At 37.8% G+C, this 14,488-nt stretch overlaps 1 protein-coding gene across 2 annotated transcripts; it reads left to right on the top strand.

Annotated features, from left to right (window-relative positions):
- The first annotated feature begins 1,372 nt into the window (after positions 1 to 1,372).
- Positions 1,373 to 7,071, top strand: LOC126837495 (homeotic protein spalt-major-like). Of its 2 annotated transcripts, none has more exons than XM_050571412.1 (5): positions 1,373 to 1,888; positions 5,059 to 5,764; positions 5,915 to 5,991; positions 6,089 to 6,293; positions 6,855 to 7,071. In XM_050571412.1, coding segments are annotated over exons 1-5 (996 nt in total). In that variant the 5' UTR covers positions 1,373 to 1,886; the 3' UTR covers positions 6,861 to 7,071. The 2 variants fall into 2 exon arrangements, with proteins under 2 accessions (XP_050427369.1, XP_050427370.1); XM_050571413.1 differs by having other exon boundaries at positions 1,376 to 1,884.
- The last annotated feature ends 7,417 nt before the right edge of the window (positions 7,072 to 14,488 follow it).

Below are 14,488 nucleotides of genomic sequence, written 5' to 3'. Positions count from 1 at the left end.
ACATTTCAACTCTAGTAACTTCAAAAGTAATTATTCAAAAGCTGGTTATCGACCAGTAGACATTTTCTAGTCTATGAAGCCGATTATGCGTTATCGTTTGAGTTTCAAAAAGTCGACAAGAGCTCTGAGAAATAGATTTAAAAAGATAAAAATTCGAATAGTATAAATTGAACGCATCAACTAAGGTGACTCCAAAAAGAAAAACTACGAAATCGAAATTATTTTAAGAGAAAATTACTGTCTGACGGTTAATTGATCAACTGTAGTCTGTAATTATAATTTATATATATATATATATGTATGGAAGGAGAGACAGATAGAGAAAGATAGAGAGAGAGAAAGAAACAGAGAGAAAAAGAGAGCCATTGAGAGGTTCTTTCGGATATATTTTCTCGAGTCGGCCGTCGATTGCGCAAAAATGTTTCAGACTAAAAAAAAAAAAACACCGAGGCAACAATATACTGTTGTCGTAAACCCGCCTTAATTATATAAGATGTGCCGTGGGTTAACCGGGCAACGTGCACTTACCTTCAAAGGATTCGAAAACAGAGTATTTTTATTTGAACGCGCACTGCTGGATTCGGTGAACTGTAAAAAACAAAAACACCAGAGCGGTCCAGCACCTAACCGGGACAACGCAGGGGGAGGTTATTGGTTTATCTGTTTTCCAAAAAAAAAAAAAAATATCAACTGTGGTTTTTTTTTAAATTTAATACCATCTTACGGTCCAAACGGGCCGGATTTTGATTTTAATTTTCGCAGCTCTAGTGTACCCGACGGCCTACGTTTAAAAATACAATAAAAATAAAAAAAAAAAAACAGCTTTTTACAAGTTACTGTATTTAAAGTATGTCTTATAATAACTCGAGATGCTAGTATTTTTTTTGCCCATCCCCGTGTGTATACAGTGCGGTTGAATTGAAAACAATTTTTACAAAGCGATAGTCCGTCGTCGCCTGGTCGTTTTCAGTCAAACACGGCTAGGTAGTTTAATAATATTTATTATCATATAAGCGAAAAAAAAAAAAATAGTGAAAACTGTATGCTCGAGAGAGCGGACGGCCGTCGCGCTATTATTATTATTATTATTATTACGATGCGGTTGGTTTTTTTTTTTCGGGGGGATGTCTTACGCGGCCTCCCGCTGTGTCCGTCGCCGTCGTCGCCGCCGCCGCTGGACATATGACATTTTCCAATTCTTCTCGCTCGCACACATACACGTACGGCGGCCGCCTCGTGCGTGCGACGTGCGTATTACCGTATATATATATATATATATATTATATCGCTCCTCGACGCGCGCCCTTTGACGGCGTCCGCGGCGGCGGCGGCGGAGGAGGAGGAGTAGGAGGAAGAGAGACGACGGTGTGCGGTAGTGCCGCCGGCTGCGGCGGCGGCTGTTCTGCTCATTACCGCCACACGTTTCGCGGACGCCGGTCGACATTCGTCTGCGCACCCGTCGTCGTCCACTGAACGTCCGATTTTCGTCGAAACCTCGTCGCTTTTTTATTAAATTTTCGAGTTTTTTTTTTTCTCAGAAATTTAAAAAAAAGATACTCTTAAAAAGACTTATTGAAAAACGTTTTATTATTTTTTTCTCAAAAGACGAATAATAATAATTTTTGTGTCTTTTTTTTTTTTTAATTTAAAATTTGTGCGTTGCGTTTTTTATTTTGGGATTTTCCAAATTTTTTTTTTTTGTGTTAATTCGGTTTTTTAAAAAATACTTTACATCCCGGCCATGGTGGTTGTCGGCGCCGTCGTTGTTTAAGTACCGGACCTAGACACCGCGTTGGATAACAACAAGACAGGAGGACAAGGCCAACGAGAAAGAAAGGCAGGAGCCGAGAAAAAAGTCCTAACCGGAATTTCCAAGTTTTCCAAGTATGTACGTTTTGCTTTTTTTTTTTATTAAAAATTAATAAATAATTAAAAAAATACTAGATTTTTCCCTCCTAACGCGACGTCCAAAGTTCAGACCGCTACCGTTTTTGTAGTAAATTTTTTTTTTAACATTTTCAATAATAAACATTGTTGGTGTTTATATCATATACTTTATACAATATAATATTATTATTTGTATTTTTTTAACGGGGTCGACATCCGACATCCGCTGTCGTAGTCGAGTATTATTGTTGTTATTATTATTATTAACAAAAAGGTCGTGTCGTTGTTTTTTTTTAGTAGTAAAAAACGTATCGCTTGGTTTTAAATTACTCCGAGTAGTAAATAACGGTCGGTTTTCCCGACCCGTCGAGTGATGAATGAAACCGGCGGGGCGCGGAGGAGTAGTTAATAATAGTATAAAAATAAAATCGCCCGCGCTTTTTCGAATTTACATTCAATAATAAATTTCCATTCGTCCGTGTATCCGTATCTAATTTTATTGTAATAATTATCTCTCTGATTTGGCTCTGTCGAGAAACGATCAAAATTATTGGCCTTTTTTTTTTTAATTTTCTATAACCGCTTTAAACTTACAATAATTTTTTAGTTACATAACGCGTGCGGCCGTTGGTTATCTTCGGTACGAACATTTTTTTTTTAAAGAGTGGGTCTTTAAAAAATGACCGTCAACGGTTTCGGTCCAGCTGTTTGGAGCTTACGTATTCGTAATTATATATTTTTTTGGAACGTACGGCCCAGGCTCGGACCTAAACCTCCCTTCCGGATAGGTTGGGTTGGGTTAGGTGATAAGTAACGGTTAAAAAAATCGTAGCTAACGCGAGTGACAAAAACTACCAGTGCAACAACGACATAAAAAACGACACTCGGCGCTGGGTTTTTTTTAATTAATCCAAACACTGGTTTGGTAGTTTATTATCGTTTTCTGGTGTATATATAAATCCAAAGCCTACCTCGTATTCCGGCGGATGAATTACCTACCTGTTATTGATGAATTACCTAGCCGGATGTGCCTACCTAGATAATATTATTGTGTGCATTGTCGAGGTGGTCGGAAAAAGAGTAGGTGAGATATTTTATTCTTTGTTGGATTTACACAAAAAAATCATATATTACAATATAAGCGCCACGGTATACGCAACAACGGCCGTCGATTCCATGCGGGATTCCCGCCGTCCACAGAGGTACCCTCGTCATAGCCGGACGGTAAACCAACACCCTAGGGTACCTCTATCGACGGCGGGAATCCCGCGTGGAATCGGCCGCCACTATTGTGCACGGCACGGCTTATCCGAAAAATAGAAAACTACTAGTACATTTCTAGATTTTTGCTGGTTCTTGTGCAATAATTGCATAGAAAACGCAGTGCTACAACCGGGATGGCAAGATTAAGTAGCCTATCTAAGTAGCTTCTCGGTCGTCCTTATTGGAGTAGACCTGCTAATCATATCGGCTAAACATTGTTTCTGGGCATTCCCCGGTAATACGCCTAATAGTTTGTGGACCTGGCCAGCCTGGTACTTTGCCTGTCAATAATTGGGTTGGATTGGACTGGACGATCTCGGTCCACGAGTATTCCACAAGTCTATTCAATTGCGTTTGCACTATTTTCTTATACATCTACGTGTAGGACGTGTGGATTTCAATATCTAGTTTGGGTTGTATTTCCTAGATTAATCTGATTAGAATTGACACCGAAAAAATAACGTGACGTACTTGTTCGGTGTTAGATCGAGGAGATCGACGCGATCAATACACGAGCACTGCGTTCCTCGTTCGGGCTAACTCGGGCTTTTTTTCTTTTTTTTTTGTCACCATTCATTTCCTTTCGGCGAAACTCTGGGGAAAAAAAAGCGACCCACCCGCGTATAAAATATAATCCGCGTCGTGTACGTGGGGTTGGTTTCTTTTTTTTTTTTCCCTTCGCACACACGAAACCTTGCACGCGTCCTCCTTCACCCGTGGACCCTTCGGCCGTCCTCTTCTGTATCCAATCTGTGCGTGTGTGTGTATAGGTACCTGTTTCGTACGGTCCAGCACGTTTGGCCGCATACACGCCATACCCGTCAACGGTAACTCTACTCCACACACACATACACACACACCGCTCGCCTACTGGTAGACCCACGGCATTGCCCTACCCGGCGACCTTTGTGCGAACCTATCCGTCGTGTGTAGGTCCACGCATATATCTTAGCAACGGCCGTGGCGGTGACACTGGATGTGACGTCGTCTCTTTTGTTCGAACGGTCATTACATGTTCGCCAAACCCTTCGCCCCAGGCTTTTGTCGCCGTACCCGACACGCGATCCGCATACAGAGCACAAGACCCGTCGTTGGAATATATAATTTTCACGCTGACAATACCGCGAACGACCGCCGTTGTTGGTGTCTCGGTCAATTGGGTGAAATTCACCGACTTCGCGAACCATTCATAAGCCGCACATTTCACAGGATTCTTCGTTATCACGGTCGCGTGTAGTTGAAAATCATTACCGGCGCTCCTTGTCGTTTTTGAACGCAACACTTCTGGTAAACGATAGAGTTTCTTGTCGTTTAGATACTTTCAATATGAATGCTAAGTGATGGAACGCTAATTTACGGTTTTGGTAGTGATCCCGAGTGGAAATGTCATTTCCAAGTCATATCTGAAGGGAGCCGGATCCAGATTTCCTGACCCGAGCTTCCCGAGATCGTTCCCATCCGATTTGAGTAATTAATCTGGTCCAATTCGGGAGTCGAACCGGCGTTACATATTCAATGGCAACCGCATCCAATTCTGACTTCGAAGACGGTTGTTAGCGTCGGGTTCTATTGTACAGTCCCCACTGAAGTTTCTAGAAACTCGAAAGCTTTTTTCGTGGCTCGTTATGCAACGCAACCAGCTTATTTTTAATCTTTGTTACGACAGCAGCGTGTACCGGTTTCGCCGGCAATTGGCAAACACAACCTGACTACTAGAATAACCGGTAGAGTAGCAATTGGGAAAATCCAAGAACTGGTCGATTCGAACTTGAGATAAAGCTCTTTTGAGAGGTTAGGTTAGGTCAGGTTAGGTTTGGTTAGGTTAGGTTGGTTAGGTTTGGTTAGGTTAGGTTAGGTTTGGCCAATTTTAGAACTTGTATCTATATGGACGTGTTGATCTTGTTGCAGGGTGCCGACAATGGAGGTGAGCCTTAAGAAGGAATCGCCAATAACGTACAGCAACGGCAAGCGGCTGTTCACCATCGACCAGAAGGTGGACGCCCTGGTCCGCATCAAAATGACCGGCTGTTCCAAGGCCGAGGTGGCCCGGAGCCTGCACGTGGCCGAGTCGACGTTCCGCGGTTGGTTCAAGAACAAGGACATCGTCATGAAGGCGGAGGCCAAGTACAACGAGCTGAAGACCAAGTCGACGTCGTCTTCGGACGGTTACAAGTCGGACGACAACCGCTCGAAGCGGTCGTTCTCCGTCGAGTCGGACAACAATTCGTCGACGTGCTACACGGACGAGCGGGAAGGCAGCCGGTCGCGGTTCAGCAGCCCGGACACGTGCGCCGCCCCGGCCGTCGTCCGCCGCAGTCCCGATCAACACCAGCAGCACACCAACATCACCATACCCCACATCCAGCAGCAGCAGCAGCAACAGCAACAGCAACAACAGCTACAGCAGCAGCAACTCACCAACAACACACACCTGGCAGCCGCAGCGGCCGCGCACCACCACATATCCTCCCTGGGCCTTTCGGGAGCGTCGGCCGCGGCAGCCGTGGCCGCCGCAGCAGCAGCAGCGGCCGCCGCCGTCGAACACCCCGGTCTCAGGCTGAGTCCAGCCGATCTGCACAGCAAGATCAACAGTTACTTCAGCCCGGCTCCACTGGTAAGATTGTCCGCATGTTTTTCTTTATAAAAACACCCAGAGAAAAAGGGACACAAGGGAACTCTAACTCGAGTTCTCTTATCCAAAATTTTAAGAATTCTTCATAATTTTAATTTTAATATTGTGTTGTGTTTTTTTTTTTTTAAATAGTCTGCGTCGCGACCACCCGTCTCGGACATTTTTCTCCCTCCGGCGTACGCCATCGACAACTGTTACAACAAGTCCAGGTAATTTTCTACGGCAATAAAATAATATTCCCACCCCTACAACAACAAGCAGGGACGTCGATATTAATTTGATTTTTTTCCCCCGTCTTTTTTGCAGCTTCATCAACACCATGGTGACGGCCACGCTGATGGAACCTCAGGCGCTGGACCTGTCGACGCACTCGAGGAACAAGTGTAAGGATTCCTTGCCACCGTTGTCGGCGTGCACACAGGCCACGCAGACCAGCCCGAAAATAGTCAGACACAATTTCTACAGGAACCTGTACAAGCCGTACGCGTCCCGGTGCATGCAGGAAGAAAAGGTGAGTCACACACATCCTTGTGACCCAAAACCCCTTTCAGCCACCGCCGCCCCTCCTACCTGGTCTTAACGTAGCCGTGCTAAGAAGACATGTGTCCCAACCAACGAAAATGCGATTTTGAGATTTTTGTGTTTTAATTTTTCAATCCAACTTGGAACGTCCTACGTGCGTTACAAAGCTGTCTGGACCACATGAAAGGGGTTCGTCCTGTCTACAGTTTTCCGAGGTAAAACTAAGAGAAAAAGTCCTTTCCGACTGACCGCGCCAAGCAAAATGCGAATAGGACATTTCTTATAAGCACACGGCAGTACAGCTGTCATATTTGGTTATTTTAGACGAAAAAAAGCTAAACAAATTTCGACTTCTTAAGATGGTCCAATTTCAATTCTGTAAAGACGCTGACTTTACTGTGTTACGTAGGAATTCCGACGCCCGAAATATAGGCCTCCGACCCTGACCTGACCTAACAGCCCTCCAGCCACACGAGACCACCTCTCCCCCCCACCCCCGCCGACTTACCATCCGACTTTTTGACTAACTCTTTGCGTTTTTTGTTTGCAGGTATAAAAGCCCGGGCCGGCAATACACTACCACCACGTTGCCCGTTCAAGCACCGCACCAGTCAACGCCGCCCACAACATCTATTTGTCGTGCACGCCGTGAGGGGCAAGGGCGAACCATACGAAAAACGCTCTCGTGTCCCCCGAACCAACTCTCAAACACACATACACACTTACACACATACATCTACACACACACACACACACACACAAACCAAGTGTTAACATAAGAAATCAAAAGTCGCCCGTACCTTCTGCCCCGTCGTGTACTACCTTTTATGTACAGGGTGTTTCAAAAAGTACGGTGGGGGGGTTTCAAACGCCTGTAAGTTGTGAACTATTGGACGACCTACAGCTCTCTGGCAGGGCTCGAACGAAATAGGGAGTTGACTGCCACTAGCTGGTCTTTCCACGTTCCCGTTTGTGTTTGAGTTTGTTGAAATGGCGTCCGCACAACAGAAGTGATCGAGTTCGCAAAGTGTAATTCAGTTACGGCTGTGACTGTGATTCGAAACTTGGCAACTCCCTATTTCATTGAAGCCCCACCCAGAGCGCCGAAGGTCCAATACTTTACAACCCACAGCCGTTTGAAACCCCACCGTTCTTTTCGAAACACCCTGTATAATATAATTACTCGATAGTATATACATGTGTTGTATTTAACATTATTATACGCGTTAAACGATGATGATGATAATATATAAATATATATATAAAAAAAAAAAATCATCAAGCCATTTTGACCGCTGTCAATATGAAAAATCATCCAGAATATATGATGGACCACCTATTACACAGAGTAGTGGTGGTATGTCTTTTTTTTTTTTAATATTCAGATTACATGATAAAAAAAAAATAACAAAACAATAATTGTTATTTGTTTATTTTATATATATATATATATATATATATATACACATTATATTGTAATAATAGTATGCAATATGTAGGTACACGAATTAGAGTTATTTCGTCAACACTTTTATCGTTTGTCTGTTCTCTAGTAATTTATTATTTTTTTTCTCGAATATTATTATTATTATATATTGTATAACGATAAAACATATTATGTATTACTATAATATTATAATTATTAGGTAACCAGTAGGGCTATTAGCGTACAGCGGCAAAAATCTACATTTGCTTGATATATTATTATCGCTTAAATTGTATTATTTATATTCGACTATACCATAAGTATTTATAATATGTATTTATTATAGTTTACTAATATTTATATGTACCATGTAAAGTGTAGGCGTACCTATCATTCACTATTATTTTCACATTATTTACCTATATGTACTACTTTAAATTTATTATGATTATTATTATTTTGTAAATATGATGCGTTTCTTGTTAATAATAAAATTTAAAAAAAAAATACATTTTTTGTTAGCGAGCCGAGTTGATTGCTCTAGTCAAACCAAATGATACCTGTGCAATGTGTAATATGTATTTTACACAACATTAAAAAAACTAAAAACATAGGATAGAAAATCTTGTCCAACCGTCTAGTAATAATAATAAACTCGAGTGTGGTGAATTCTGCAAATGTTGAACAACAAGTACCTACATTTGCTTAAATTATTAAAAAAAAAGAATCATGTAAGATTAGTGGACATTTTGCAACTCTCAAAAGCCAATGCAAACATGTCAGGAGTAAAATATAGGCAATTTTCGAGCAGTTTAAATTGTGCAATACCACAGAGAAATATGTTTTGATAACATTTAGAAAAAAAACTTTGAAATTGTGGCCAGAAACTATTTTTTTTAAAACCGTTTTGATTATATTATTTATTATATAGCAAACATGTTACCGTATGGCAAAAATTCTTAAATATTAAGAGGGCGTCTTACACTCTATTTATTAAGGAGTAAGGTATAGGCAATTTTTTGAAAAATCTTTATTTAAAGGTTAAACTGTGATGTTTAGTTGTTGGTTCGGTAAATAGGACTCTTTTCAGTTGGAATACTAAAAATGGCTACTAGACTAGAATTTTTATCAAATATTGCCTATTCTTTGCCCCTTAATTTTTACTACCGAAGTATTGAGTAAACGTCTCTCTTGATAAATTCAACTTATCAAACACTAAGGAATTAAAAAAAAAAAAAATAGAAATTTATATAGATTAAAAATTTGAATTTTTTTAAGATCTTTTAGACTAATCGAATTGACTAAAATAGTAAAAGAATATTGAAATTATAAAAGTTTGTCAAACATATATTTAAATATTTTTTAAGTTCAAAAAATGAAAACAATTTTTAAATAAAAAGTATCACATGATTAAGTGTAACCGGCGTTAAGCTTTATTAATTTTCCACTGTTATGGTTTTTGGACTTCTACTTTTAATTTGATGACTTTGAAATAACATAAAACAAGATGGCATAAAGATGTGCGATGTTTATTTGTTTAGGAAAAGTCTTAATTAATTATTATATTAACAAAATATTGCCCGAAGGGTAAACAAAATTACTTTTATTCCCAAAACATAGTGTAAAATATAGCACTAATATATTATAATGTGTAATAAGCACTAATATAATATAATATTTATCATTTAAAAGTTGGAGATAACCGTATGTAAAAATATTTTTATAAATACATTAGATTGTTGTCATTAGAAGTGGTCATCAATCAAACGCTAGATAGCTAGTTATTCTTCCCTTGGAGTTGTACCTGAAGACGAAGAACACCTTCTACTTCTTCCTGAAGAAAATGACAGTAATGTAGAGGAACAATCGTCACTTGAACGGGGAAATCAGCAGCGACAAGAAACCATGAAAATGTTCTTGGATGAGATTCCATCCCACTATTGTCGTCAAAGTTCTTCAAAGTTGTACGTTCAATCAGATATTAGATAGCACGCCCAAATGTACCAGTTATATGTTGAGTATTCAAAAAATACATCAGTCCTGCCTTTCAGTAGGTTTTCATTTGATCGATTATGTAAAGCTGAAAAAATTGCCATCTATAGTCCCCGAAAAGACCAATGCGACCTCTGTTGCCAATACAAAGCTGGAAATCTTTCTGAGATTAGTTTTAACGCTCACAGAAAAAGAAAGGACGAAGCCAGAGCACAAAAAATTTGCTGAAAAGAGTTTGGCAGAGAACAAACAATGCTACAAATTATGCTGTGACTTAATGGCAGTCAAATTGGTACCTCAACTGCAAGCAAATGTATTTACCATCCCAGTTTATTGAGATAACCAAGAATGCAAGAAAAACCCCATTTCCCTACCGAGTAAAGTTTTTAAACTGGGAATTCTTCAAAGATTTTTCAAAGTCTCAAAATATGATGTATGACAGTATCCGCCAAGGCAGAAAAAGTGGCGACCCAGTAGTTACTGATATGAGATGGTTGCAATATGATCCAACTGGTGAAATTAAGTACTCTATAGACTTTTTAACACAGCTTCAGCCTCTTCCTGTTAGGCCCAAGAAAAATGTAAGCATAGGAAAATTTGTTTTTCTACCCCTCAACATAGGACCAGTAAAAAAACCCAAAGACAAATGGAAAGATTAACAAGATATCAAAACCGTCATCCCTCATGATTGCCACAACTATTATGACCTTCTCCCTCGTGCAGACATCTCATACAGGCAGGCTAAGAAGACAGAAAAACAAAAAGCTCACAAAGCAACAAAACAGGGGCAATAAGTTAAACCTAAAAAATAAACTAAAGTGATTGAACAGTTTTCCTATTATTATTTTTAAATTTATAGTTATAAGCTAAAACTATAATATTAAACAGAGATATTCAAGGGAGTAACAGTGATATTGAAACTAAAAGATTTAGTTATTTCATTTTGAAAGAGTTATCAGGTATAAATATAAAAGTAAAATCATAATTTTTTTTTTCTGTATTTCTGGAAACCTGATTTATTTTATCCTAATCATGGCCTATCTTAGGTGTAAATATTATAATATCAAGGCCAATCTCATGAATATTTAGGAAAAATAAATTTTTGGTAAATATAACTTTTTAGGGATATACCAAATTAACAAATTCCTACAAACAAAACGGTTTTTTGTTCCTCCTGAAATGTTGTGAAAGCTGAGATTGGCCATGATGGTTCTTAGGCGACGATATGTAAAATGATAAATGAATGTTTGTTAACTCAATATCGACAAATATTTTTTTTTATGGCCTATAATATAAGAGTAGGTATACACATTTTTCATAAATGTAAATTTTTTTTTTACACTTTATTTTAATATAAAAATGTATAGGCAATGATTGTCTTCACCGCATCCCATCAGCTAAGAGTAAAATTGAAAACTGGCACCAAATTAAAAATCAGAGATCTCAATAGTATTTAATTTGACTTATTTTTAAGTGTTTGATACTGAAATTTATAGAAGTAATGATTTTCTACCGCCATTTTCTACCGTGAATTTTGAAGTGACATATTTAATGTGACTGGGTGCAGTTTATCTGTTACCATGTTAACATTTCTTCTTAAAATTATATACCAACCATGTAGATTTCAAAATGATTCTCAGTGTCCAAAACGCTAGTTGAAATTGTTACTCACTTCTCACAACACTGATTCGTCGCTGGAGAAAATACAAGTTTCAAAAATGTTTATCAAAAGTTGATCGAAACAAATATTTAGTTTTTGTGGACTAACATGTTTTCAACCTCATAGACCTGGTAGACTTGGACTTGCTATAACTTTGCAAATAATCTCAAATCCAAATTTCAATAAGCCTGCAACCCTTAGAGCTGAAAATTAGACTAGTGTAGGTGTATCGTCCAGCTGTTCTTCCAGACTAGCGGTAACAATAAAAGAGGTATAGTAGGTAGTAATAAAATCACACATAAGCAAACGCTTCGATGCCTATCTATGGATACATGACGGCTATTGGCAATTTCTCACTATGCCGGATTCTTACCATGAACAGATTTGCATCAAACCGTTTCAGGTGGTGATGAATTTCTTCCCGACTGTACTCGTTTTGGACTGTGCCCCGGTTTACTATATAAAAAATGGATTAGGTCACGATCGAGGATCAGATTTTATTTGTCAATCGCATATGTAGATCAAGATCTATCGCAGGCGGCTTCAACACAGGTCTACGAATTCATCAGCGGCCACAGCTGTCGTTATGGTCCCGGCGTTGTCGGCATTTGCGTTGGCCGACGGTCTGCCGTCATAGTGACCTGCTGGCCCCTTCGACCTCTTCCGACTTCTGCTTCTTTTCCGGCCACAACTTTTGCGGGACTTGCGACTCCTGGAACGACTCCGACGACGAGATGCACACCTTCGCTTGGATCGCCTTCGCCGTCTCAGGCTTGCCCCGTCTTCGCCGCCGCCATTGTTCGGTGTAGTGCTCGACGGAGTCGCTGGTCCATGGCCGGCAACCTGTTCCTCAGTGTCGCCATCGACCACCATCGGTATGGCATCATTACCGTTGTCCGGGGTCGTCGTCTGGTGTATATGAAACGGTTTACAGCGGTTAAAATTCATAGTTGACGATTTAATTATTAAAAAATAATACAAATACTATCGGTCGATATTTTTCAAACAGTCCAATTTGGTTTAAGCCAGCAGTCGCTACTGTTACATGTATCCGCGCGATTTTTATTAACGCGGCCGCCTGTCCAAGTTAGGTTGGTACGCCGTAAAACCACAACGGGCAGCACCGAAAAATTTCAATCTACCTAAAATTCAAATTATTTCCAAGTTGTCAGAATCAAAAGAGTGCGTTTTTCTTTTATCGAGTTACATAATATATTGATAAAAAAATTATATCATACTAGTTTTCGCAAATTTTCAAAATAATTACCCATCAAGTATAACCTAACGAAGAACTGCCTTAGAAATTAACCCAACATTGCAGATAATTGTATCAGAATACAGAAAAAAAAAATAGATTTAAAAAAACCGCATTTGCCTATACTTCTTGGTGCTACTGTATGACAATTTGATTTGTATAAAATACAAAAAGTAAGTATGCTATACAAATAGACATTACACTGTACTTTAAAGTGTATGGATGGAAACAAAATTTTATAATACATACATGTTTACATGTTTTTTTCTTTAGAATGATTGAAATAATTTATTCTTATTTTAGGCATACCTATATATATTCCAGGGTGGTCCTTAAAAAGTAGATTTTCGAATTTTAACCTCGACGCTCCCTAAAAAGTTTCTAAACACAATAAAAATAAGATTAAAAAAAAAATGTGATTAATATTAATTTTAACCCGTGCCCCACAAGGGTTGAAAATTAAATGGGATTTAACATAGGATTTCGACACTTGTGTACAATTCAATGCATAACTTTTTTTCCTACACCTTAGTTAGACATGAAATTTCAAAGGTTTTATAGCTCGGAGTCTGCTGAACACGCACACTATACCCAAAAGTTAATATCCGTCAAAATTGCCAGAAAATTCAAATTTAATAAACGTTTAGTGAAGTATTATTTTCATCTGCTAGCAATATTCAATCGTACTCAAGTTCATTTTAGCATGCACAATTCTACTAAGAATATTCTCTATTATTCTGGTTTTTTTTTAAACATAACATCATACCAGCACATTCAAATTACTCATTCAATCTCAAAAATTATATCACCCTAATTTAGTTCTCAAAAGTTTTACAACATTTAATCTATTATTCTAGATTATATGATTAAAAAAAAAAAGAAGATTATTATAATCGATTAAAGTTATTATTCAGAAAATTATAAAATAAAATATATATATATTAGCTACAAAAATATAAAAATAAATAAAATAATTTAATATACATTAAATAATATATTTTTTATTATACGACCCATTCAAATAACTGCTGTTTACATACACAGCAGTGTAGGTGTTAAGGGTTAATACATATAATATTAAACATTAATCTTTTTCTTACAATAATTCCTATTAACATTAGAGAGATACAACCTTTATTAATAAAATAATGATGGCGTGCTACCCAGATTATGGGTTGCCGCGAGGACACAGCCTACTAATCAGTACATAGTATGTACTATTAAATAGATACAACGGTATAAATCACAATAATTACATTAGTATATAACAAAGACAAAAAATTACAGCAGTTGTTAATCCAAAAAAATTACTATTATAAAATTCACTAAGGTATAGGTATAAAATCGAAAATAAAACAAAAAAGTAATAATACTATTAATAGAGTAGTTATGTCAATAAATAAATGTATTGGTAAAAAAAAAAAAGTTTGTATATTGGGATTTACATATTTTGCAATTTCATTACATGTTTCATAGCAAACAGTATAATCGTTATCATATTTGTCAAATTGTACGTTTATAAAATTAAAAGTTAAAAAATATTTTTGTTACCAAAAATATTAATATTATATGGTTATTGCTGTAGTATATATGATTAGGTTGTAAATAGAAAATATAGTACAAACTATATATATATTGGATATAAAATATAAAAATAAATAAAATAACATATAAGGGATAATACATACAGGGTGTTCAAAAACGGTCAATTTTTCGAGCCGTTATTGATTTTTATCAAATTTTGACTTTTGGATGTTGGCAGATGTTATTTTATGCACATTTAAGGCTAAAATCCAAAATCTTACCTTAAGTAGTTTGCGCACGCATGGTATCAACTTTTGTGAATTTAAA

This window comes from Adelges cooleyi, unplaced genomic scaffold (assembly GCF_023614345.1).
Source record: "Adelges cooleyi isolate 19-005CV unplaced genomic scaffold, UGA_ACOO_1.1 ACOO_flye_CR_arks_rails_tigmint_CR_PRNA_25, whole genome shotgun sequence".
Lineage (NCBI taxonomy): Eukaryota > Metazoa > Arthropoda > Insecta > Hemiptera > Adelgidae > Adelges > Adelges cooleyi.
This window is presented reverse-complemented; position numbering and strand designations above follow the sequence as displayed.